Source organism: Protomyctophum parallelum (assembly GCF_964188405.1).
Source record: "Protomyctophum parallelum genome assembly, chromosome: 9".
NCBI lineage: Eukaryota > Metazoa > Chordata > Actinopteri > Myctophiformes > Myctophidae > Protomyctophum > Protomyctophum parallelum.
The window spans coordinates 35,669,568-35,695,826 of record NC_139706.1 but is presented as its reverse complement, the minus strand read 5'-3'; the positions used below and the strand labels follow the sequence as shown (position 1 = coordinate 35,695,826).

Genomic DNA, 26,259 nt, shown 5'->3' with positions numbered 1-26,259 from the left:
TATCATGTTGTGCGGCACGCACAAACGCAATGTGATTATATGGATGTATAAACTGTACGCGACATTACAGCGGCAGATTACGCCCACTTTGATTAAACACCAAGTTGTTAGGGAAACCCTGAGTGAGAGAAGAAGTGGTCAGTCAAGAGAGGGCTTTAGGATTTTGGCTGGACGGGCGCTTCTTTTCACTCCACACATGGACGCATGTTTGTGGAGGGGAGAGAAGTACATATTCAGTTCAAATAAATAAATAACGGATGGTGTTATTCAGGTGAGAAAAGCAAAGTTAAGATATATAACAGTATTATTCGTGTATGTAGAGAAAGTTAAAAAGAAGGTGTAGAGAGAGCTAAAAATAAGGGGTGTAGAGAGAGTTAAAAGAATGTGTAAAGTGAGTTAAGAATGTGTAAAGACAGTTAAAAGAAGGTGTAAAGACAGTTAAAAGAATGTGAAAAGACAGTTAAAAGAATTGTAAAGACAGATAAAAAGAATGTGTAAAGACTCAAGTGGAAAGCTAGTTTTTGCAAGTACAAATCAATGTGGCAGAGTTAAAAGACATGGAAAACATTTGAGTAAGACAGTGAACAGGGAAAATAGAGGATCTACAAGACTCAAGCGAGCTATAATACATTAGCTACCGCTCAGCTACCAACAAAATATCCAACACCTCGCCGTAACAGACCAGCCATTTTCCTTCATTTGTATCCGTCTCATTTCTTAACTTGCAGTCCAACTCTAGTTCTACCCGGGCTATTTTACTATCTTACCTTCTAAGACTACCATCATGTAGTATTCCTTTCCAAGCCAACCTACATTCTGTTTTAAAAAGTAATCGCAGTTTTTTAAGGCTATGTTTAAATTTATATTTACCTTTCTCATTCAATAGTTTCAGTTATCCAGCGTTGAATTTTATTTTTTAATTTTATTTTTTACTATTTTCCGAAGCTTAAGTATATATTTTTCTTTATTTTCCGAATCCTATAATCCTAGTTTCTGTAGATTTTTTACTAAGTTCCGAATCTCAATTTTAATTTTTAATATTTTCCGAATCTTAATTTTTATTTTCCGAATCTTAATTTTTATTTTTATTTTCCGAATCTTAATTTTTAATTTTTAATATTCTCCGAATCCCATTTTTTAATTGTTTGTGTATTCTCGAAGCTTAGGTTTAAATTGTATGATTTTACCGAGTCATATTTTATTAATTTAAATTCTGTCTTCCAAAAGCCCACTCTTACCGTTAATAATTCATAGTTCAAAAACTTAATTATAATTTTATTGTCTATAACAATTTTATTTTGTCTTATGCTGCTGCTAACAAATAAACTACCTCAACAATAAAGGCAACAAGACGATAATATATAAATATAATACTATAATAATAAACTATAATAATAAAATGATCTACCGCTTTTACCAACACAAGTATATACCTGTTCCTTTAAGGGAGGCCGGAATAACCAAGGGCTAGTTTACTATTAAAATCGCAATAACAGTCCAACAGGGCAGTGGTCTATGGCATCAAGCAAAACGATTTCCGGTAACACCATCCTATGTCTAACCCATACAGCACAGGGAAGCTGACCCGCCACCAAGGCGCCACCATACAGGTCGCAGTGAGAGACAAAAGCTAACCAAGACCGATTCAGAGACATACCCAACCAGAGAGACAGCAGCCACACTAAAGCTAAGTCCACCACACTAGAGGGCAGACACAGGTAGCGAGACGATATCAGACAAAACCTCAAGCCACTCAGGGTGCAACCCACAAAATATAGAGAAAGCACAACAAGTAGTGTTGTGGCTGCCAGTAAAGGTCATACAAGCAGACCGAGTCAGGAGGGTACCCAGCCAGAAACATCAGCCATACAAGTCTAAGTCCACACACAATTAATGGCAGAAGAAACCTTAGGCCAGTCAGGGCACAACCCACAAAATATACAGAGAGCTCAAGACAATATAGTACAGGATATAGAAGAAAATATAGCAGATCAGTTTAGGGTAGTACGCTCAACATCCTATAGTTACACTACAGCAGATTTTGAACGAAAGCAATTTCAACAAACACCAAACAGTCGCGTTACCACTTACACAACAACTTACCACCACAGACATACCCACGAGCACAGAGCCAAAGGCCTTGCACCAGCCTGGCTAACATTAGAACCAGAGCTAGGCCGGTTAGGATCAGAAACAGTGTCACGGTCAGATACAAGGGCACGAAGCAGGGACACTATAGACAATGAACATTTATACCAAAACAAGTACCAATGCATACATACTGAAGCCACAATAACCGAAGAATACAACCGCACCTTCAGGCACGTAAGAGGAAACCACGTACACATTCACAAACACATACATACACACACACACGAAGACTACATACATGCACATCTCCAATTACACCAGGGCCAGGAAAACAACCACATAAGGGAAGGGGATTGGGCTCCCCAAACCTTGTGTGGAACAGGGGACGGTGGAACCGCGAGGTTCCGAGGGCACGTTAAAGACGTTTTATAGTGCTGGGGAGAGCGACTGAAGGCCTCCGTGTCTGATGAAGGGTGAATTAACACCCTACCGTGGTATCCCCTAGTCGGCGCCTTTGCCGCATTGTATACATGTGACAAACTCAGTCAGTCAGTCAGTCAGTCAGTCAGTCAGTAACTCAGTCAGTCAGTCAGTCAGTCAGTCAGTCAGTCAGTCAGTCAGTGTCAGGGACAAGAGGTCAATGACAAGAGGTCAAATTAATGGAATAAGTTGCCTTTGTCACATGTGTATGGTGTTGGGTAAACGCGTGGTACGTGGATGACAGTCCACACCTAGCAGAGATGCCGTAGGAAGAGACGGACTCTGTGAACAGGCAAGGCTGGTGAAAACGGTCAAAGTTCGGATAGCCCATAGCCAAGTGGGGTCCGGATCAGACCGTCGGGTTCCTCCTGGGTGACCAACCATCACTACGGGGTCGGGAGCTCGCTATCGACTGCGTCACCGGTCGGTGGGGTCACAATGACAGTAAGTCCAGACAGATGGAACTGTTGGCCGTCGTGCTCCGCTCAATGTACAGTCAGGCCACTGTAAGCCAAAAGCGAATGAGTTAGTAGGCGAGCAGTGCTCTTTGTGATCGGTGGGCTCTGAAAAGGAGCCGCCGGGAAGCAAAGACTTGAAGTCTTCTCTCCAGGGTAGCCTGGGCGGTGGACCTCAAAGAGGAAAGGGGTCTAGCCCAGGACTGCGCCCTCAAGCAGGAGGGAGGTCTGAAAGATCCAAGCGAACCAGAGTAAAGGTAGAAGAGCACCATCACAGTTATATAGAGGATGACAGCCAAGGCCCACACAACTACAGATTATTTCATAACCACACTCACATCATAAAAATCACAATAGTAGACAAAAGAAGCTACAAAGCATTTCACAACTGCACCCTGGAACACATGAGGCGTAGACACAGTCAATAAACGAATGGTTCCTGGAAATTAGTAGAACCAGGCGTATCTCCCTAAAAAAGGTTTTAAGCAAAGTTCCCACAGGTTTAGCCCGCATCCCGAGACGCCTTTCACCAGCCTGGCGGCCAGGAAATAAAGCAGATGTCTTCCCATCCAGAGTCAAGACAGTGTTTTCACTGCGGCGTAATCGGCCACATCAGACGCTACTGTACACAGGAGGGAATCACATTCAAACAGGCCACACCAAAAAGCAAACGGGCTACAAGAACAAACAAGGATTCCGCCTCCACAGAGTCGAACAAAACACCCCAAAACGACAACAACCAGGGGAAAAGGGACACAAACAAATTAATTTTTATACTAGCTGATGAAAACTTTGCAAGTACACCACAAGTGGAACTTGGTCAAGAAGTACACACTGAAATCATTCCTGGGGCAACCCTGGCGACCTTAAGTCAAATAATATCCACCACACCCACAGATTATGCAGCGGAAATTGTGATTTTAGCGGCAGGCACCAACAACAACGACACAATTTCAAAAACCATAGGGGACCTAGATGACTTACATGCAGCCGCACAGAAAACATTTCCTAATGCCATACTGTTCATTCCACAGCTCATTGTGGGGAAGTCTGTCGCACCACGACAACAAAACATCATGTGGGCTCTTAACTCTTACATAAAGACACGATATCGGACGTTATTCCCGCTTCCGGAAGAGGCATTGAGTTATACTAAAGAGCAGTCCGTCCAATTAACGGCAGAGACCATACGCAGACGGTATAAATACTGGACTCAACAGATTTTCTACGGGGCTTTCAAATGCATCTCACTGATGTATGAGTAAACGATTTAAAGAGTACCATATTACCCTCAGACATTGTATCAAGGTTAATAATCATGCTGAATGTGTTCTTATGTTGCAGAAGGAGAAAAAATAACCGGTACCACACCACCTCTCAATACCAAAAAGACAAAGCCTGAGGATCTGGCCAAAAGAGATAAGTATACATGAACACATAGGTAGATGGCCCAGTAAAAGATCCAGGCTAGCGCCCCAGAGAGCCACATCCCATATAGTCACAGAGGTGTGCAGATACTTAAGACAAACCACACAGAGCTGGAACCCCATAGATGAATGGCCTCAAATTTTGAGCCAGAAGCGGAGCCATTTAGAGGATTCACCACATATAACAATCCTAATTTCAAATTTGACTGGTGGAACCATATTCCCCAAGAGGATGCCATAGAGGCATTCCTCGCAAACACAGTACTTTACTTAGTGGATCCCAGAAACACAGTGTCCATTCAGGAATTTCTAAAATCTGTGTTGAATTCTGCATTTCCAGGACTAATAAACCCAGGAGGGATAGATCTAGAAGATTCGGGAAACTGGCTGGAAACACCACCAGAAACACCAAAGCACCCATCAGCATTACGACTTAGAGTGACCCAGGGACAAATCTGTATACACGTGAACGTAGAGCCACAGTGGTATCCGGCCAGGATTAGAAAACTCGAGGCCACAGGTTACCAACCAAACGATTACTTATACTGGGAAACATTTAGGAACCTCGTGGTATATAGTCACGTCATGGACCCAGGCCCAGGGGAGCAGGCAGGATAAAAGAAAAGATACCAACCCTAGAGGTCAAAATAACAATCATACTAATATGGTATGGACAGTCCTCATGTGTCCATAGCAGGAGAGGTGTCGTACAGAGCCGTTAAAACATATAATAACACAGAACTAGAATTTGCTTGGTGGGAACAACTCGCCACCAAGGAAGCAGTAGACGCGTTCATCCCAAGAACTACAGTAAACATAATACATCCGGGAAACGACGCACCCACTCTACTACACCCGAGTAACGACGCAACCACTCTAAACTTTGCAAAGACCATACTGGCCCGGGAATACCCACAATTGTCAGGTTCAAGAAATAGATACCTAGAAGGAGATTTAGAGGACCGGCATGCCTTCCGCATAAGACTTACACGACTAGCACTCAGCGTAACAATACGAGTCGAACCCCAGTGGTTCCCTGCCAGAATAAGAAAACCAGGAGCCACTACATACAAGCCCTGTGACTACCGGCACGGAGTCACGTTCGATGCAATTAAAATAAATATTAACGTGCAACCCCAGAATGTAGGGCCAGAACCAAGAAGACCGGCAGGTTGAGGAAACCTCACAAACTCACTCTATACATACTCATAGTTAAGGCTTAAAGGAAAGATCCAGAGACATAGCATAACAGCGATAGTCCCAGAGGGGTAGCACACTACGCAGGCATGTCATCCAATTTCCACATTATAGTCCCAGACACACATTACGCAGGCAGGTCATCCAATTTTCAACAAAATAATGAACGCCCTGGACGCTTTGAATTATTCACAACCTATGAAAATCCAGGAAAACAATTCGACTGGTGGACTGTATCCCAGGAAAGAACAATAAAGCGATTGCTCAAACACGTTACGGTCAACAAGTTGACAGTTGACCCACTACACTGGGTACCGACGCGAAAATTTGTCAAACTAGTGCTGAATCGGGCGTATCCAGCATTGCAAAAATCATACGACAGCTATTTAGAAGGGGACCTGGTCAACAGAAACTCAGCCCAGATAATACTTTACATGGGTCACAGGAGACGACACAACGTTCACTTCAGGGTCGACATCCAACCCCAGTGGAACCCCATAAGAATTAGGAAAAGGGGAGCAAGTACAAGCTTACCCAACGATTATCGGTATGGAGCCACCTTTAAGAAAACGATAATAAACATACGAAGTGTAGCCCCTGGCCCACGCATCCCCAATTAATTAGGGCACACAACACGAGCTATGAAATTCACAGGAGTCAGTAAAGGCAGAACCATATGGCTCAGGAATATCACTGAATTGGAACATACAGGCCAGTTGGCCATAAGATGGGAGTCAGTGGTATATTGGACTGAGATTACAATTGCGACAATTATAGCTTTTGTCCTAACAGGAGATGAGGTTGGGACGACACATGGTAGCAGAGAGCCACACGTGCTCAATCCAAAAGGCAACACAAGAATAACAAACCACAATTAAAGATTATATAGGGCGGATGGTTAAAATAGTGAAATAACATTTTTCCTCTGTTGTCCTAGAAGCTCCAGCAAAGTGCCTGTAAACGTATGTGGTAACTGATTATGGCTGCTCCAGTCCACAATCATTGGGAAATATGGTTACCCACAAAATCTTAGGCTGCTGCACTCAAAACTGCATTACAAAAGAACAGACTTAAAAACAGTGAATAAAAGGTTAAGGAAACCACCCACAGATTACAAAGCACCCACAGATTACAAAGCACCCACAAATTACAAAGCACCCACAAATTACAAAGCACCCACAGATTACACACGGATGCACGCACGCACACACACATAGGGGTACAGATGCGTATCTTTGGGGTAGTGGGGGCACACAAATCTTAAAGATGGGTTGTAAAATTGCCTATATACAAAGTAAGAAAGAAACACAGGAAATGAAGTTCTAAACCAACCACCACCCAGGCCCACGTTATCGCCACCCAGCCCCACTCAAGGAGGCAGAGTCGGAGGAACACGGATTTTATTGTTTTTTTTGCAACAAGGACTATTCTCCATTTTCCAGCCTATCGGCGGCGAGACAGCCACACACCTGGGAGGATTTTTTTTGTACCTTGTTCACATGGCAGGGTTTTGTCCCTTGTGACATGTTTTAAGTGTTGTCACGATGTATTGGACCTTGACTTTTCTTATAGGCAATGTCCAAAGGGGGGACAGTTGGCAAAAGCACCAGCGTGAAAGGAAGGAGAGCTGGTGGTCTTTGTTCAGGGGGATCGCTTTTGTGCAGCGAAAGCATGAGCAACACCAACGCAAAGGGTGAAACCGCGGTTGGACCGCCAGGAGGGGTGGCCGCGTCACCAACAAAGACTAAGAGGAATACGATTTTTGAGGAATACGATTTTTTACTAAAAAGTTGCGCGAGGAATACGACCTTTTCTAAGCTGCGCAGGGCAGACATGTCCCAAGAACCTATAACATTGGTCATTTTGTACACCGAATGATACAGATGCAGGCGACCAGCAGGATGCATACGGTCACTAACCGTGGCCACAGGAGGGCACCGGCAAGGAAGTGGGCGGAGCAACGAGGGGGGTGAGTTGCTCAAACTAAACACTGGCCTGTTGGCAGTAAAGGCAGATCATATAGGGTACACACGCACAGACAGGTGCCCGTTGATTATTTTTGTTTCATCACGATCTGCTATTTTTCAATAGCTAAAGCATGATTTGCATTCTGATTCAGGCAATAGACTGAGAGGCGACAATGTGTCTCAAAGTGCTCACACGTCATTTAGAGCGCTAAATACCAATAGCAACTGAACCATCATAATGATATATATTTGTGGGTTCCCACAGCTGGGCAAGATTACGCGGAGAATAACGGGCCACAACACGTATACAGGAACATGTACACAAACTGAGACACAAACTGAGCAACCATACGATAATAGCATCAAAATCTAGCGCATACAGCAAAGCATCAAAATCTACCGCAAGTAAACTAATTAAAGGAAGAATAAAGTAAAATAAAAAGCCAGTTGTGTGCAACACCCTAAAAGAGGTGCCACCATTAGTCAGGATCAAATTAAAAAATGCTTTAAGTCAATGGAAAAGTATAAAGGGGGGTGTAGGAAAGATTACATCCAAATAGTCAAATACAAAGATGCAAAGCTATTAGTATGGCACAAGAAGAGAAGTAATTGAGTAATGGGACAATAGGAGAAAGGATGTTACTTATAACAACAATTTAAGGAGATGACATCAGTCATAAATCAAAGGAATTAATGAATCAAATGAATTAATGAATAAATATGGAATGTCAAGATCTCAGCCCAAGATATCAGGGATCGGCATCATAAATTGAAATTGGAGCATATGTTAGCTGCCGCTACACATGAACATATTTCACAACTGCTGCGATACATGGACACATACACATATAGGAAGACTGAATAAGGGAAACTGAAGAGTGATCAAATGTGTAGGATGAGGAAAAGAATAATAAATATCTGACCACATTGTGACAGGTGAACCCAGCTGTTGCTCATTGTAATTGTGACATGTGAACCCAGCTGTTGCTCATTGTAATCTACAGATTTCCTTAAGCATATTCGTACCACATATTCGTGCCACATAGTGGGGCATTGTTCTTTTAATAGTTAAATGCATTGTGGACCTTGTCTGTGTCAGAACGTGGAGCTAAAAGTAATTTAGGTAAAATAGTAACCACGATAGCCTCGTCTATTAACTTCACTATTTAAATTATAGTGTGGGGTTAAACCTTTATGAAAATGGTAGCTATAATCACTATTGTTAAAATAGTGTATGGCCTCATTCTGATCAGCAGTCTACCATTTTACCAATTAATAAGAATGTTAAATTCCCCAAGCAGTAAAATGTAGGTTGAGGGAAATAGAACACATAGCCTATATTTTAAGGAAATTATTAGGACAGTGAATAGTGAAATACGATTTTAAGATGATACATTTGATATAGGGCATACTGATAGGAAAGAGTTTACAAGCATGTTGCTTAAAAAATGGAGTTAAAATGTAGTCAGAACAGTAATGAAAAGGTAAGAATTAGTGTTGATGCCAGCCTGGGGTGGGTCATGCTGTTTTGTGAGATAATAACCCCTTGTAATTAATTTATTGTCTATGTGCTCTTCCGAGGGCTCCTCTGCGCTGTGTGACGGCTCAGGTTACAGACAGGGGAGGAGTAAAGTGGACCACATTATAAAGCCCATTTGTAAAAAGTGACATTCAAGAATGTAAAGGGTTACTTCCCAAAATAGTTACTTTGTAACTGTCATTTGTTATTAGGAATGTCAAAATATGCCGGAAGCAATTAGTCGAGAACCCTGAGAGGGTTTTCAGAAGAAGCGACTAACCGTTCACAGGTAATGAGACGGAGGTCGGTGGAAACGACTCCAGAATGGTAAACCAAGAAGCAAGAAAGCCAAGGTAAGACGTTGTTGTTAAAAAGCGCACATCTGTACACTCGCCTGTTGTGAGGAGGGTCACCGCACACAAAGGATGATCCATAGGTGAAACCACCTTATCGATATTGGACGCTTGGCCAAATTGGCTTCCCGGGCGGACTCGGTTGCAAACGAGTTTGGTTGGGAAGCCAGAGGTTAGGTTATAGTACTTTAGTCAATGACCGTGGCAGCGACCACCCAAACAAGGAAAGTATGCTATAGGCTACTAAGAATGGGACCACTATTAGTAATAAGGTTCCCTAGGCACCTGTTGTGCCCCACGTGTAAAAGGCCCCGCACCAAAAACAAGGAATGCAAGGGGTAAGAAGGCAGAGATTGTTATTTTTTTTCTGTCAGTTGCAGATCGGAGGTCAACAGTCCAGAGGGGAATGGAGGCCTCAGGGGAGGATGCCCCAGAGCAGGACAAAGACGGATAACCGCTGGGGATGTACTCAGCTGCACGGGAGGAGGCCGAGAGAACCGCTCAGTCCACGCCACCAGTTCAGAAGGGAAAACTTCTGAAAGGGGGGAGGAAGGCGTGACCAGGACAGAGGAGCCACAACATTGGAGCGCACGTTGTGGACTGACACTGGGTGGGAGGAACCGGCCACCTGGAGTGAGGCCTGCGGACAGGGAAGATAGGTGGAAGGGGAGAGTTTTTTTGCTGCATTCCAATGATCCAGTCCGCCGCAGGCTCCCTGGTGAGTAGGCAGGTGGGAGGCATAATGGCCCTGCAGGCAGCCCTGGTCCATCTGACCAGGGGAAACGGCTACCCGACAGGACTGGGCTTCCCGGGGAAAACAGAACTGGACCCCATTTGCCCCACCGGCCCAGATTGGCAACCGGAAGAGGATACCGGCCCCATTGAGGGGGAAACTGCCAATGCGTAACGGACTATACGAGCGCAAGCGCTTGAACGGACACCGATCGAGAATAACGGACATTGCGAGACAGGCTACCCGGAGCCGAGCATCGGTACTGTGGGTGAGGGAGGGTAAGCCTGGAAAAAAGGGTCATCCAGGAAAGGCTTGGGGCGGAGAGGGCCTCAGAGGAAGGAAGTATGTAACTGTCTGTAATACTGTATAACCGTATGTGCATGACGGCCCAAGCATAATCTTCACAAGTATAATCTTCAGAATTTCTGTGTGAGATGTGATGTATCAGTATATGCATTCTGGCCAAGGAAGGGATACAGGGGGGAGGAGAAAAGAGTCCTGTATCTCTACGGGCAGGAGGTCCTTCCCACTGGACCATTGGCAGAACCTACTAACCAATTTAAGAGATGACCGAACGGCTGCCGTAACGCTAAACCAAACCAGGTGCAAGAAACCCTGGGGGAATTATTCCCTAGTGAGCTATCAGCAACATGTTATACATTACGCGAACGCGCGCTTATCACGTGATTATGTATAAAGGGGGGATTGTTGGGGAATAATTGAAATATAAGAGACCCCCTGGTGTGATCTATGGGTATTAGCCTATATCATGATGGACCCCATACAGTATACCCCATGTATATCTAATGTTTTATATACTGTATACCCAAGGTATATCTAATGTTCAATGGACTGTATAATATGCTCTGTTCACTCTGTATCCTAATACTGTATCCTAGACCCTCCATGTACTTTTGAGGCCTTGCTGAACAATACACAGGTTAGGTTAAATAAGGCCTCTCTCCTTATCTGACCTCTCTCCTGTTAGAGAGCGGCGATGCCGCGTGGCGAAAGCATATCGGTTAGCCAGATGTTGTTTTGCAGAATAAGGAAAGTATTGTTGCGGGAGTGGAGGGGTGAGGTGTCGAACGTCGATCCATCACCCGGGGAAATTGGCAAAGAACAATCGCAGTTTAGGCCGTCCAAGGGACACCTCATATCCCCCTGTACGAGAACCCACCATATTGGGCCCAGGAGGACCGGTTGATTAATGGTTGTTATTGAACGGTTGACGACTGTTATTGTACAGAGGGTAACCGTGGTCACAACAAAGCAGGTGTTGGCGACCGTTCCCGTGCGGTCATCCGGAGAGGTTTGGCCCAATACCGCCTAATAAGGATCAAACCAGAGATAGGAGGTCCTTAATTTGTGCATAAATACGGTGGCGTTTACCATTGATAGGGAGTTCTACCAGGCTGGCGGTGGAACTCCGGCCGATATCTTGCTATCTGTGCATGGGACCTTGGACCTTTGTGAGATGACATCTCTCGTCTGACAAACTACTTCTATGGATTAATAAACCTTTCTTTGATTACACCGTCGACTCCTGTCTGTCCATTTCGTCTACAATTGGAACTCTTCCACAAAACTACTACTAAAGTGGATCCCTGTTGCCTCCGCATTTGAAAGTGTCCTTGAACTGTTGGTCCAAATGCAGTAAGAACACAATCCAGCCTTTCTGTTTCTGTGTTATTATTTCCAACTCTCTTATCTGGTGATAAAAAACTGAAGAAACTTAACACCATCTGGCTCCTTTTGAAGCTCAGACAGTGTCATTTACCCACATAATTTACAGTTATTATTCATAATACTATTATTATATGTATATAAAGTGTATTTCTGTAAAAAATGTGCCTTGGCACCGGGTGAAATGGGAAAAAATCGTGGGACAACAATTTAGTTAAAAAAAGAAGAAAAAAAAGAAAGGAAAAAGAAATGTGGGGCACTAAAAGCCTTGAGGAGAATATCTAAGTAAATGTCAGCTACGCCTCTGCAACATACTGTACAAGTTCACGCGCAAGCACACACGCACGCATACGCAGGAATCTATCTCAAATCTTACATACCCGCAGTTGCTCATATATTCCAGGACCTATAATCTCCCTTTGAGCGCGCGCTCGTGCGCGCACACACACACACACACACACACACACACACACACACACACACACACACACACACACACACACACACACACACACACACACACACACACACACACACACACACCTGGCAAGTAGAGATGTTTTGGACGCTATTTATATTCTTGGGATTTGCAGCCTGCACACTGATGCATCAGCTCCATGAATATTCATGTCCTAGTCAGAGCGACATGCCATATGCGCATGTCACCACTAGCAATTTATCTTCAATTACACACATCCTCACACAATGCACATGAGCCATGCAGTCCTTGTCCACAATAAATAGATAAAGCGCTGATCTGTCACACACTGTACACTGTACAAAGAAGTGAGCACAACCTCCAAGAGAGAGCCGATAAATGGACACTCCGATACATGGGTCTGGCCGATCTATTGACAATTATTTTACTTTTTGACATCGGTATCGGCAATTATGCTGGTGGTTCAAAAAAGTGGTTCAAAAAAATCTGTCTATGGGTGTATTTTATATTTACTTTTATTGGTAGCCCACTAGCCCTCCAAAATCGGTATTGGCACCGGAGTCCAGAATCTGGCATCGGTCGAGCTCTAGACGTCACAGCAGATTCCTCAGGATAACAAGATAATGAACACTGTCACTGTCATTGTCTCTCACTCAGCAGCACCCATTCTATGAACTACTGTCATTGTCTTTCAGTGAATAACATTCTCATATACGCACGCACGCACACATGCATGCACATACTGTACGCACACACAAAAGCATGTCATGGCTTCAACTGTCATGATTTAAGGTCTAAATCAATCAATTCCAGGTTGATTAATTGGGCTGCTGGATCTGTTGTTTGATTAATCATGTCTGACAGAAAGCCTCTTTATGCCTGAGTAGACAGACGCAAGTCTGAGGAGCAGGCACAAAATGAAATGCGCACGCACACACACACACACACACACACACACACACACACAAACACACACACACACACACACAGTCACACACACACACACACACACACACACACACACACACACACACACACACACACACACACACACACACACACACACACACACAAAATTCTAGCAGTATACCAATCAGTCTTCATAGATCGTTTTTCAGACAGCACTGTTCCCTATTCATATAACAAAACAAAACAAGGCATGAAAAAACAAATAAATACAAGACACAAACACGCACAAAGTAATAATATAATAACTGTATAGGCTAAATGTCATCCTCTGGGTTCCATAACTGTAGTTCAGTCAGATAACTCACGAATAGATTTAACCAATATTTATTATAGAATGAGAATACAAGTGTGCATATAATATTTTATCTTGCCGTTCGGCTCTGCTACATCTTTCTCCCTGCTCGGCACAATTAAACACCATCATTAAACATTAAGAGCATTATATAATAACAACCCCACATGGGGAACAGAAATAACCGGTGGTGCTGGGGTGGTGGTAGGAACAACCATCACATAACAACCAGGAACCATAAGCAGAAGGTAGGCAGGAAGAAGCATGCAGTAGCTAATGAGCTTAAATACCCTGCCCAATTGGTCAGCTGACTGCCACATCAGCGAATGACATGTGGGTCTTGCACACACACACACACACACACACACACACACACACACACACACACAGACTGAATACACCCACATAGTACTGAGCATATTAACCCCTTGAGTATATGTATGCATCCTTGAACAGTATGAAACCCCTCAAGTATATCTGACTGAACTAACTCTGCAAGCTATGTATGAAGCTACGTATGAAGCTAATGCCTAATGCCTTAATTGGTATACAACTGCAGCACTCCACGAAATAATAATGTCAGTTATTGACAATCTATTAAGCCTTCAGCCTGTTAAGGTTGGTGGTGAGGCCACTCATGTGCCTGCAATGTCAATTCTACATTTATTTTTGCTCAATATTTCCTCCCTCTCCTCAGGTGGATCCCTACATCAAAAGGAAATCATGGCAATACAATAGATCTGCAGAGAATGTCTGAGCCTGAGTTATACTGTAAATGCCTGTAAAATTGTAAAATTCTGAATACATTTTAATGTTTGTTTTTAAAGCCCTTCATGGTCTGGCACCTCCCTATATATCTGCCCTCCACTAGGGCACTCAGATCAGCAGACCAGACGGTCCTGAAGATCCCTCCCACTCACCTGAAAACAAAAGGCGACCGGGCGTTCTCGGTCGCTGCACCCAGACTCTGGAACGCCCTGCCACTAGTTGTGAAAGCTGCACCTTCTATGGACATTTTTAAATCTCGTCTAAAAACACACATGTTCACCCTGGCCACAAACACCACATGCCCCTACCCACGTTTTAATCATGTGTTGCTGTGCTCTCCCATTCTACAGTTCTGTACTTGTTTTTACTGTATCTTCCTGTGCATTTTGCCTACTGTATATGTTTGTTTTTTATGCTGTCCAGCACTTTGGTCAACCTTGGTTGTTTTAAGTGTGCTCTAGAAATAAAATTGACTTGACTTGACTTATACTTGAAAATAGTTATACTTGAAAATATCCGATCTACAAGGTCCCGCCCCATGGCGTCGATCAGCTATTTTCGATGCACGTTGCTGGCGTGCAAGAAAGTATAAATCAGGTTTGCCTTCTCCTCATGGAGGTTCCGTTGTCCTGCCTCATTGGGCAGGAAACGGCTCATAGCGCTCTTTCAGTCTCTCTCTCATGCACTTATGTGAAATATCAATTTGCACTTCCCTCTTTAGTCCACTTCACCGTGGGTACAATGCTGCCATGTTCACATACATCAAAAATCATCACCTCCCACGCTCTCTGAATGCTGTACAGTACAGTACAGTACAGTACAGTACAGTACAGTACAGTACAGTACAGTACAGTACAGTACAGTACAGTACAGTACAGTACAGTACAATACTTTTTTTCTCTCACCTCAGTGTTGCTCTTTCCAGTTGTGATTAAGGCGAGTTGGGACAATGTGCGAGCTGTTGATAATATTGCATCTCAACAGTCTCAACAATCTCAACATCTCAACAATATTACATATTCTATTCTATTTTATTTAGTTTGTAAGCCCGTTTCCCATTTCCCCCTCAATTTCTGTTGTTTTTTATTCATGTGCGATCTCTGTCACTTCTAATTCTAAAGCTACAGTTGTGTGTTTTATCAGACAGCGAACCCTTCACACTGAGCCAGAGGGAAGGAGGGAAGGAGGGAAGGAAGGAAAGGATGGATAGAGTTGAAAGAAGTACACACTGCCTCAGTGTTTCTCCAACTCCTCTCTTTCCTCTCTCTCTTGACTTCATTCTGTCAGAGGTGGAATTTCCAATAACAACTTATATTCAATCAAAGTGAGTTTAACTTTGTATAATGTTGTTTAATGCAATCAGATAGGACTTTTCTACGTTTGGATGTATGGGCTAGCTGTCAAGGCCAGAAATTAGTTTCTTGCCACTCAGTAGGCGTCCCCGCATAACTTCGGTGTACCGTGTATGATGATGTCACACGCATACCCTCTATTATTATATTATGTATGTATATCATATATTGTAAATTCATATGTGTCCTATATGAAAGGTTTATTCTTGTGTGTATATATATATATATATAATAAAATGAAGCTTGAGTCATCAGAGTAGTTATCATTCTGAAGGCCTCTTGCCACTGCAGGGCACATTGCAGCACAGGTGCAATCTCCACCCTCCTTAATCAATCTCTCTCCTTCCCGGATTCCCATTCATCCATTCATGGTGTCTCTAATCTCCATACAGCTGGGCCACTGTGATTAAACAGAGCTAAGAAACAGACTGTTTACTGGCCAAGTACATTCATACAAGGAAGGAATTCAACTTGTTGCATTGCTCTCAGATACAGAAAATAAATAAATAATTTATGCATTGAAACTGAGACCTTTACAGTAAATCTGTGAGAATGCATTCAATAGATAACACATATTCTGTCATGAATCCATTAGTTGAGTTTTGGCAGGTTCCATTCACAGTATCCCATGTTGTTGAAGGCCTACTCATTATGGTTGGTACACACATTTTGTATTCAAAGGACCACAAATAAGCTCTCCTTTTTGGGTTTTATCCTTTTTGTTCATGTATACATTTTAGTCGAAAATGTCAATCAATCTGTCAATCAATGTTGCACTCTTACCATTAACCACCGATATTCACACAAATATTAACTCTATATTTTGTGTAACCAATAATTTACTAAACATGTGCACACATAAAAAAAGAACACGCAGCTACTTCCCATGAAGCATGTTGAACCAAACCAGTAGCTGACTATTTGGGACAGCCATAAAAAAGACAGGCAGGAAGCGTGGCTTTCTGCAGATTTCTTTTTTTGCCAGGAGATTTATACTGTATGTGTATGTGTATGTGTATAGAGCATATCAGTGGGCGGCGTGAAAAAATCTTTTTGCATAACGTAATTAATTATATGATATACTACATTTAATAAATACCCTTTGTATACCGGTTTTCATTATTCTTTCTTCACAGAATCAAAGGTGTTATGGTCATGATTCACCAGGATCTTGGGTGGCTTGATTCTAGGCTTAAAATGAATTGATATATATTTGTGTAAATCTCTATGGGGAAAATAAATGGCCAAGCCCACTGCTATGCTCTATGTGTGAAGAACTTGATGGCTTTTCATTTTAATAAAGCAGTACTCAGCAGGTGTCAGATTCTATATTACTGCCTCCCTCATGCACTCATACTCAGTCGCTCACACTTGCTCACAACTCAAGTCACCGTGTTTCACTTAGCATCTCTCTCCCTCTCATATCCTGATGTCTCAATTTATTCTCCTCTCCTCTCTAATGCCATCATTCCCTTCTCTCTCCAGCATTCATCACCTGCCTGTCTTCTCTTGTGTCAGATTGGTGACACACAAAGACAACAAGTGCTCGATGGATGTATTGGGTGTGTGGGTGTCTGCATGCAGATGTGTCATACAAAGCTAGCATATAACAACTCATGACCCTGCGATGCACAGACACACACAGACACACAGACACACACACACACACACACACACACACACACACTGGCACACATCAGTGGGTTTGTGTGACTACGGATGAAAGCTTCCTAATATGGCCCTATTTCAACATTGGCCTTCTGGCATTCACCCAAGTCTGCATTCCTATTCATCAAAAAAACACACAGCGATCGATGCAATGCCTGTGTGTGTGTGTGTGTGTGTGTGTGTGTGTGTGTGTGTGTGTGAGGGCACTAGTTGATAAACATTCAGACGTTCATGAAAATCAATATTCATCTGCAAGACTCCATCCACTGCTGCCCTTATGGGGCAACTTGAAAATGAATGTGTCTTCATGCGCGTGCACGTTTGTGCGTGCGCGTGAGTGTGAGCGTGGGTGTGAGCGTGGGTGTGTGTGCGCAGCAAAAGAGGACTTGTGAGCAACGTAGTCCTCTATCAATCAGAGGATTGATTGGTTTTATTGGACTTTGGATGTGTGGAGGAATGTTAAGTGTGTATATCTTGACAACATGGAATATTGTGTGATAGGCTAGCTAACTTCAGTGAGTAGGAGTAACCCACATAGAAGTAGACACTGCGTGCGTGCGTGCGTGCGCGCGCATGTGCGTGTGTGTGTATGTGTGACTAATGCCAGGGACATGGACAGAGACAGAAGCAGAAGCTGCATAGCGTCAATCTGCCTGGTGGGTCTGAAGCTAACTGTGTTGTGTAGGAGGCTGAGCCTGTGAGCCATCCCACACACACACTGAGCAAAGACTGAACACAAAGCGTGAATGAAAGGATCCAGCCCAGGTTCACTGCCCTATCATTCCACACAAGACTCTCTTCAGTAGGTGACAAACCATTACATTGAACTACACAGTGAGTCAGTGAGCCCACCATTGGAAACCAACCGGTGGAAAAGGGGCCATAGTGTGTTAGAAAATCACTGATAAATCCAATCCAATATAGGGCCAACATTATTTGGGCTTGCGGCCCTTGGACTTTTGGTATTTCACTGAGTGGCCCCTGAGCCATCTTAAGCTGAGTAGCCCTAAAGGGACGGTGACACACACTCCACTCCTACGGCCAAATGTCCATACTACTTGGAAGTACCTTACTGCTCACTTGCTTAACTGAGAGAAGTAGACTCTATACAGTACAACAAATAGCCTAGCTTTGAATTTAAATTTAAATTCATCATTTTCATGCATTGCATTCGCCAGCGGCTTGAACATTGGTTTACAACAGTGTACGCCTGCCGTGTGAGGGAGGACCGTGTGTGAATTATCAGAGGCAGCAAGCAGCCCAGTTTCCACAGCAGGTGTGGGATAACCATGGATCAGGCCCACTGCCACTTTGGCCTGCTCATTATTTTTAGCTTCAGCCACCTCCCCCTAGAGGAATGCCTTTAAAGAATAGTAGCACGCGTCCTGTGTGTGTGTGTGTGTGTGTGTGTGTGTGTGTGTGTGTGTGTGTGTGTGTGTGTGTGTGTGTGTGTGTGTGTGTGCGCGCACACGTGCGAACGCGTGATCTCAAATGAGTCAGGATTTCATGGTTCTTCCCAGAGCCCTGCTACTCACTCTAAGAGCCACCATCAGCATACTGTCTAGGCAAACACTAACAGTACTACTGACGGTATGCATACTGTACATAGTTACTGTCTGTTTGTAACAGCCAGGAGGAGGCTCTTTCTAAAATGATAATACACCAAGTAGCTTGTATATGGTGGAGCACAGAGTTGACATTGTGTGCTCTGCTTGAAAGACACGGTGGCACAGTCTGTGTGCACGCACACGTGCACGTTAAGGAAAAGACATGGGCTCCCCCCAGGACTGGAGGCAGACTCTGCAGACTCTTTAATATTTCAGAGCAGTGATAAATAAATCAGACAGACTGCAGAGAGATAAGGTGACTCTGCAGGGAGGGGAAGGGATGGGGTGGGAGTGTTGAAGTGGAGGAGCAGGAAGTGAAAGGTGGAGGGAGATAGAAACAGAGCGTAAAGGTCAATGAAGACGAGAAGAAATAAGACATGCAGTGGAGAGAGAAAGACATGCAGTATTACTCCAGTACTTCTCTCGATGGAAATTCACTCACGCACACACACACACACACACACACACACACACACACACACACACACACACACACACACACACACACTTCTTTTCTTCTTCTTTTTTCCTTCTTTTTTTTTGTTAAAGCTCTATATTCTGCGAGTAATCATAGACTGCCAGTGCCAACAGCCAAACACAATTCTCTCCGTTCCCCAGCTCTTTAGTAACACAAAATACATTTTCAGGTAGTTCACCAATGTCATCCGAGAGAACCCAGCTTAAATTTAACAGTGTTCCAATTCCAAATTTGTGTGCTAATGTTTTTGTTTCATCACTTTTCCTTCACTTTCTTTTCACAATTTCACTCGTTTATCCTGTATGCTGTATGAGTTCTCCTGATAGGATGAATTATTATCCCGACCTGAAGATTTATTTTCTGTGTACTGCAGGCTTGAAATACAACAGCTTCCTTAAGTTTTCTGCTTTCCCCTTTCATCTCTGTAGGCGTAGGGTGTCCTCCTCCGTTCTCTAAATCTCTACCGCTCCATCACCCCTCTGACCACACCGCACTTCTCAAGTTCAACGGTGTATAACACCTTCCCCATTCCTTTGTTCCCTCTTACTCTCTCATCCTATCCAGAATAACTGTCAGGTACACACCAACAGGCATCTCTCCTCTCATCTTCTGATGAGACATCTTTCTTTATCTCCACCATCCATCGTTCATGTCCTCATCCAGTGTGTTTGACTGTGAGCTCTGCCCCTGGATGAACTCAATAAGCAGCTCAGTTATAAACAACTACTACCATATGCATGGACTGGATGTGTAAACAAACACAAATGTGAGAACAGTGAGACACAGACGGAAAAAGACGAAATAAAACAGCAAAACAAAGAGAAGATATATGAAAGCCAGCGGGAAAAAAGAAGATAGCTGAATACCCAGCAGAAAAACACGAGTTATGGTAATATACTTACTATCGTGTAGGATTATTGTCAATCTATTCTGCCCTGCGGTCTACTCTGCTCCTCTTAGCCTAAAGACAATCTATCTCATGAAGAGGCTTGAGCTCATAGACTGTAAAAAATATGGACAAAGCGTTCCCCGGGTCTAACATGAACGTAAAATGAAGCCTGTAATAATATGCTAATTCCTGATGTAAGTCGCCATCTTTCTAGATTCGTTTGGTACCAGCTGGCCATTGGCTGGCTCCGTTTTGTACCAGCTGGTCATTGGCTGCCCAGACAACGAGGCGGGACTTCCCCCCTTCTTCTCCGTTGGTTTTTATTTTGACTCGAGTGGGAGGAGAAGACTCTTGAGTGGGAGGGGAATCCCGATCATAGACTGTAACGGTAGCCACGCCCCTCAGAACATACGCGACTTTATGGTCATTCTTTTAATTAATGGGACCATAATTTTCCAAAAAGAATATTATGACATTAGAAATGAGACTTTAAACTAGTGACTGGAAGAAGAAAGTATTCATGACCATGTTTATTAAGGTAATACAGTCTAGGTGAAGTTGGGCCAAAATACATGGGCCTCTATGGAGCTATGGGGCTTTTTGGGTCCAGTCCAGCGCCACAACAGGCCATTATATGAAGTACCGATTTCAAATGAGGCTTCACGAAATATCTGGCTGACTGCCCCCCTGCTTGAGCTGCTACTGTTCACATCTAGCTCACATAATAATAATAATAATACATTTTATTTATAAGGCGCCTTTCAGGGCACTCAAGGTCGCCGTACAGGTTAAAAACAGTACAAAAACACAGTTAAAAGCAGAACAAAACACAGCTTGCAGCAGAAGACACAGGTCACGCAGAGTCATAGGCCTGCCTAAACAGGTGGGTTTTGAGGTGAGTTTGGAAAATGGTGATAGAGTCCATGTTTCTGATGTCAGGGGGGAGGGAGTTCCAGAGGTGAGGGGCAGAGCGGCTGACGGCTCTTGACCCCATGGTGGACAGACGGGCTGGGAGGACTTTCAGGCTGGGAGGACTTTCACCATAAGCTTCCTCTCCAGTATGCTAATCAATTCCCAACCTTCTTATCCGCAAGTGAACTTACCACTAGCCTCAGTCCCAGGCTTACTTATCTGCGAAAAGAAAAGCCTGGTCACAACGTAAGGCAGAGAAGCTATTGGCGGATGTATCCTCCGGAACATCCGTCAGATGTATTTCCCCCGGATACGATATTTTCCCGGCCAATCACAACACTTTCATTCGCGGAGAATGTAAACTGATTTGTAAAGCATCTTCCGCCCAAAGCAACTTCCGCCCAAACAAATGATAGCCTCTACAGCGTAGGTCTTGCCCAGGGTGACTTACCACCCAACTGTATGGGACACCAACCCAGAATGCCCCATTATACATAGAACACTCCATAACCTATTCAACAAGATAGTGAAGCATCATTCACAAATCATGAGAGATGAGCACAGCGAAAAGTATTTTCGCATCTCACCAATGGTGCAAACATGTCAGTAAGGAGGATACATTAATTACAGTACTACAGTAGTAACAGTAGAATGGGCTGAGCAGTAGTCATTTAAATAAATAAATAGACAAATAGATCTGTCCATATTGCAGGTAGCCCTTATTGCACGTGGCCCAATGCACAGAGTGCTAAACTAAGATCCAGAGACCATCTATATTAACAAGTCTAAAGTTGTCACGTGACAAAAAGATGTGCGCATAGCCAATGAAAAGATGTGCCCATAGATGTGCCCATAGCGCACTAGCCAATTAAAAGATGTGCCCATAAAAGATGTGCCCATAAGAAAACCCAAGCCAAGCCAACATGTGCGCACCCGTCACTAGCTCTCAGCCCCTCCCTCTTTGGCTGCTGTAATGTGATCTCCCCTATGGATCTCCCTCTCCGCAGAGAAACCGGGAAGAGTCGCCTCACCATTTCGCTTATTCCTTCTAAATCTCTGTATTTAAAATATAGCTCGCTCAGCGAATGTCTTAGTTACATCAACATTGTTCTTAGAAACTACTTGGTTTGTGCCTAACTACTACGATTAGACAGATCGCGTTTGTTATTTCGCTACTGCCAGTACTTCTGATTGCACGCACACACACACACACACTACTCCGTGTCCCACACACACACAACACTGCCGCGCGGATTTAAGCTGTCAAACCTATTTTGTTAAAGTTAAATATGCCACTGACACTTGCCTGAACTGTGCAGCTGATATATATACAGCATTGTCATATTTAAAAGGCGCTTTATAGCTTCTCTCAGCTCAAAGCGTGTATGAATAAGGAGATAAATGAACAGCTGACGTCGGTGGGAGAGGACGTCAGCTGTGTGTGTGTGTGTGTGTGCGCGCGCGTGTGAGAGGGAGTCAGCAACACGTTAAATTTCTACTTCTACTAAAGAAAGAGGCAGCGATGGAGCTCCATATGGAGTCCATATCCATATATTCGGGGACATAAATTGCGCAAAATACTGTTAAACATGACGGCATCAGCCTGCTGCATCCTCCTAGCTGTTGTGTGCTAAGCTAAATCATCATACAGAACCACAACAGTCAACACGGCATTGACTAGGGTTGCCACATTGACTGAGAGGGAAACAAGCAACCAGGTCTATGAAAATGTTAACAGGCCAGATCAAGTCAGAAAATCCGAAAAAGTCAAAAAATAAATCTAGAATAAGCAACAATATTGCTGACTGTCAAACATCATTGTCCAATGTTGTTTTAGAGCAGTGGTTCTCAAACATTTTCATGTCATGGACCACTAATATTCTATATATATATATATTTATATATATATATTATATATAATACATATATTTACTATATATACACACCGGTATATATATACAGTGTACACAAACCGTATATCTAGGTGTGTCCCCAGATTTTTAGGCTATGAAAAGTGTGCCCTGGGACAAAAAAGGTTGAGTTAAGCCGTGCCCAAAAGGTAGATCACGATCTCGGCCAGCGCCAAAAATGCTCCCCGACAGCATAATCGGAGCAAATACCGGGCAGTGTGTATGAGCCATAACGTGTTGACTACACTACACTAATAAGGACACATAATAATAACTAATAACCCATCCGTTACTACATGTGGAGTCAACTCCCGCATTTCCTTCTTCCCATAGTGCGCGGCAAAGTAACTCTGGGATGAGCGGCCGCAAAGCGGCCGCGAAATTCTAGCATTCCACAAGTCGAGTGGCCATATTGCACGAGTCCACATAGTGTTATAGACTATGATGTGTCCAGAGTCTCGGATATGACAGGGATGGTGGATGGGTTGGGGGGAGGGGGGGCTGACACTGGAGGAGGGAAAGGAGTGGATGAGGAGTTTAGGTAGATGACAGTGGAGGGGAAGAAGCTGTTCCTAAGTCTGCTGGACTTAGGGCCGATTCATACTCCTATTTTAGAGCCGAATAAAAGTCGGTTCGGCGCTGAAGAGCCTACAATTTGACGTCATTTGAGGTTCGGGGGGGCGGGTAATGTCCTAAAGTCGGCTCTTCGGTGCTACTGAAAATTTCTGACGAGCCGAAATCATTTCGGCACTACAGCGCCGAAACAGCGGTAAAATAGGAGTATGAATCGGCCCTTAGAACCAAGGTTCCTAAAACGTCTCCCAGAGGGGAGGAGGGCAAACAGACTGTGGTTGGGGTGAGAGGGGTCTTTTATGATATTATGAGCCTTCCTCAGGCACCGACTGTCATAGATGGACTTAATGACAGGGAGAGATGTTCCGGTGATGCGTTGGGCAGTTTTCACCACCCTCTGCAGTGCCTTCCGGTCAGAGGCTGTACAGTTTCCGTACCAGACCATGGTGCATTACGTGAGGATGCTCTCGATGGCACAGCGGTAGAAATTCCCCAGGATCAGTCAGTCTCCTGACTCTCCTCAGAAAGAAGAGACGCTGGTGGGCCTTCTTGACCAGAGACGCTGTGTTGAGGGTCCAGGAGAGTTCCTCAGAGATGTGGACCCCCAGGAATCTGAAGCTGGGGACCGCTCCATTGATGTGAATCGGAGCGTGAGTGACAGCCCTAGTCCTCCTAAAGTCCACTATGAGCTCCTTGGTCTTCTTGGTGTTCAACGCCAGGTTGTTGTCGGCACACCACGACGCCAGATGCTGGATCTCCTCCCTGTAGGCCATCTCATCGATTAGACCCACCACCGTTGTGTCATCTGAAAAGTTGATGATGGTATTGGTGCCGTGCATAGGGGTGCAGTCGTGGGTGAAGAGGGAGTAGAGAACCCAGTGCTCAGGGTTAGGGTGGAGGAGGTGAGGTTGCCTATCCTGTATACTGTATACAAGCCCAACTGATAGCCCGGGTCTACATTTTTCTTCTGAAGTGATCATAGAAGTAGCAGTTATAGCCAAAAGTCTTGATCACACTATAGAGATAGTGTGTATACTGATCAAGCCCTCAGAATAGCTGGGCAACGTTGAAGCCGTCTCGTCTACTGGTCAAAACCTGGTACTGCAGGCGGGCTGGGCCCCGGTTACATTTATGAATGAATTTGTGACGTAGACGTGACAGAGGTACCACAAGAACAGCGTGAGGGGTACTATGATAGGAGCCAACCAATCATATCAACGCTCGAGGGGTACTACCCGGAAGACTTCGTCATTCTTCTATGGCTTCAAAGCGCCACTTCCATTGAAGTGAATAGCGGGGGGCGGGGCTATCGCCCCTCAATCCGTTCTCTAGATTATATTATAACTCTTTGGTACTGGACAAAATCTGCAGTAGTAATATACAAAAATGTGTTTTGTAAAACTCGGCCTCCTGGTGGCGCTATAAAAAAGCAGATGTGAAAAATGCCAATAGACAATTACTTACAGTAGATGGAACTTGAAGTGAGTCACTGTGTTGTAGGTAGAGGATTTATTATGACAGGATCACAAAAAAATATTATAGAAATAATTGTGGCAGCGCTATATGGTGGCGCTAAAACTGGCCAGTTTGGCAGCAACCAGGCCAACGGTGGCAGAGAGACAAAACAGACAAAATACAAAAAACTAATAATCCAAAAATGTACTTGAAGTACAGCACTCAAGTACATGTACTTGGTTCTTGGTTACTGTCCACGGCTGGGTATCATTCCCAGTGGACCACTCACAACAGTCATTAGCTGCACCCTGCCTCATCCATCTCACCACCTGCCCCAGAAGACCGAGAAGGAAACAAACAAATCACCCTCTCAGGACCATAATCACAAGTACACACAGCCAAGATTCAGCAGGATTGCAAGTGCCTGGCAGGCTGGCACACATTCCCCACATGCACAAAGCACACACTCGTGCACACATGCAAGTATGCATGCATGCAAGCACCAACACACATGCACACACAGAGATTCAAACACTTTAATCTACTAAGTGTATAGGCAATTAGGCATATACAAAGCCCACTCTTCCTCTCAATTTAACTTACAAGTACAGATTAATGGCACATAGAGTGTGATCTTCTCTCCTGATCCAGTGAGTCTTCAAATTACAGGCAAACTGGCAGTGGATTGGTTCACAGCGGTTTATAGCTTATTGCTTCTGCAATACAGTAGATAGAAACCATCTGCTAGCATCAGACGCTCATATCAGCTGCATTCCTCCTGTCTGTGCAGTTTGATGTTCGGCAGACTGTAGAACACATGTGTCTAGCAGACGGGCTCCAGACAGAGCCACGCCAGACCATGCCACGCCACGCCACATCACACCACACCACACACACACACACACACACACACACACGCACACGCACACGCACACGCCCATGCATACGCATTACACGCACACACACACACACACACACACACACACACACACACACACACACACACACACACACACACACACACACACACACACACACA

At 44.1% G+C, this 26,259-nt stretch overlaps 1 protein-coding gene across 2 annotated transcripts in view; it reads right to left on the bottom strand.

Moving 5' to 3' along the window:
• ppm1lb (protein phosphatase, Mg2+/Mn2+ dependent, 1Lb) overlaps positions 1-26,259 on the bottom strand; it is a 64,406-nt gene that overhangs the window by 28,457 nt on the left and 9,690 nt on the right. Inside the window, exon 1 of one of the 2 annotated variants that reach the window (XM_083772470.1) lies at positions 12,861-12,950. The exons of the other annotated variant lie outside the window; for it this stretch is intronic. Coding sequence (XP_083628596.1) covers positions 12,861-12,923 — 63 coding nt within the window. The 5' untranslated portion in view covers positions 12,924-12,950. Of the gene's footprint in view, positions 1-12,860; positions 12,951-26,259 lie in introns of those variants that run through there. 2 annotated transcript variants of the gene reach the window in all.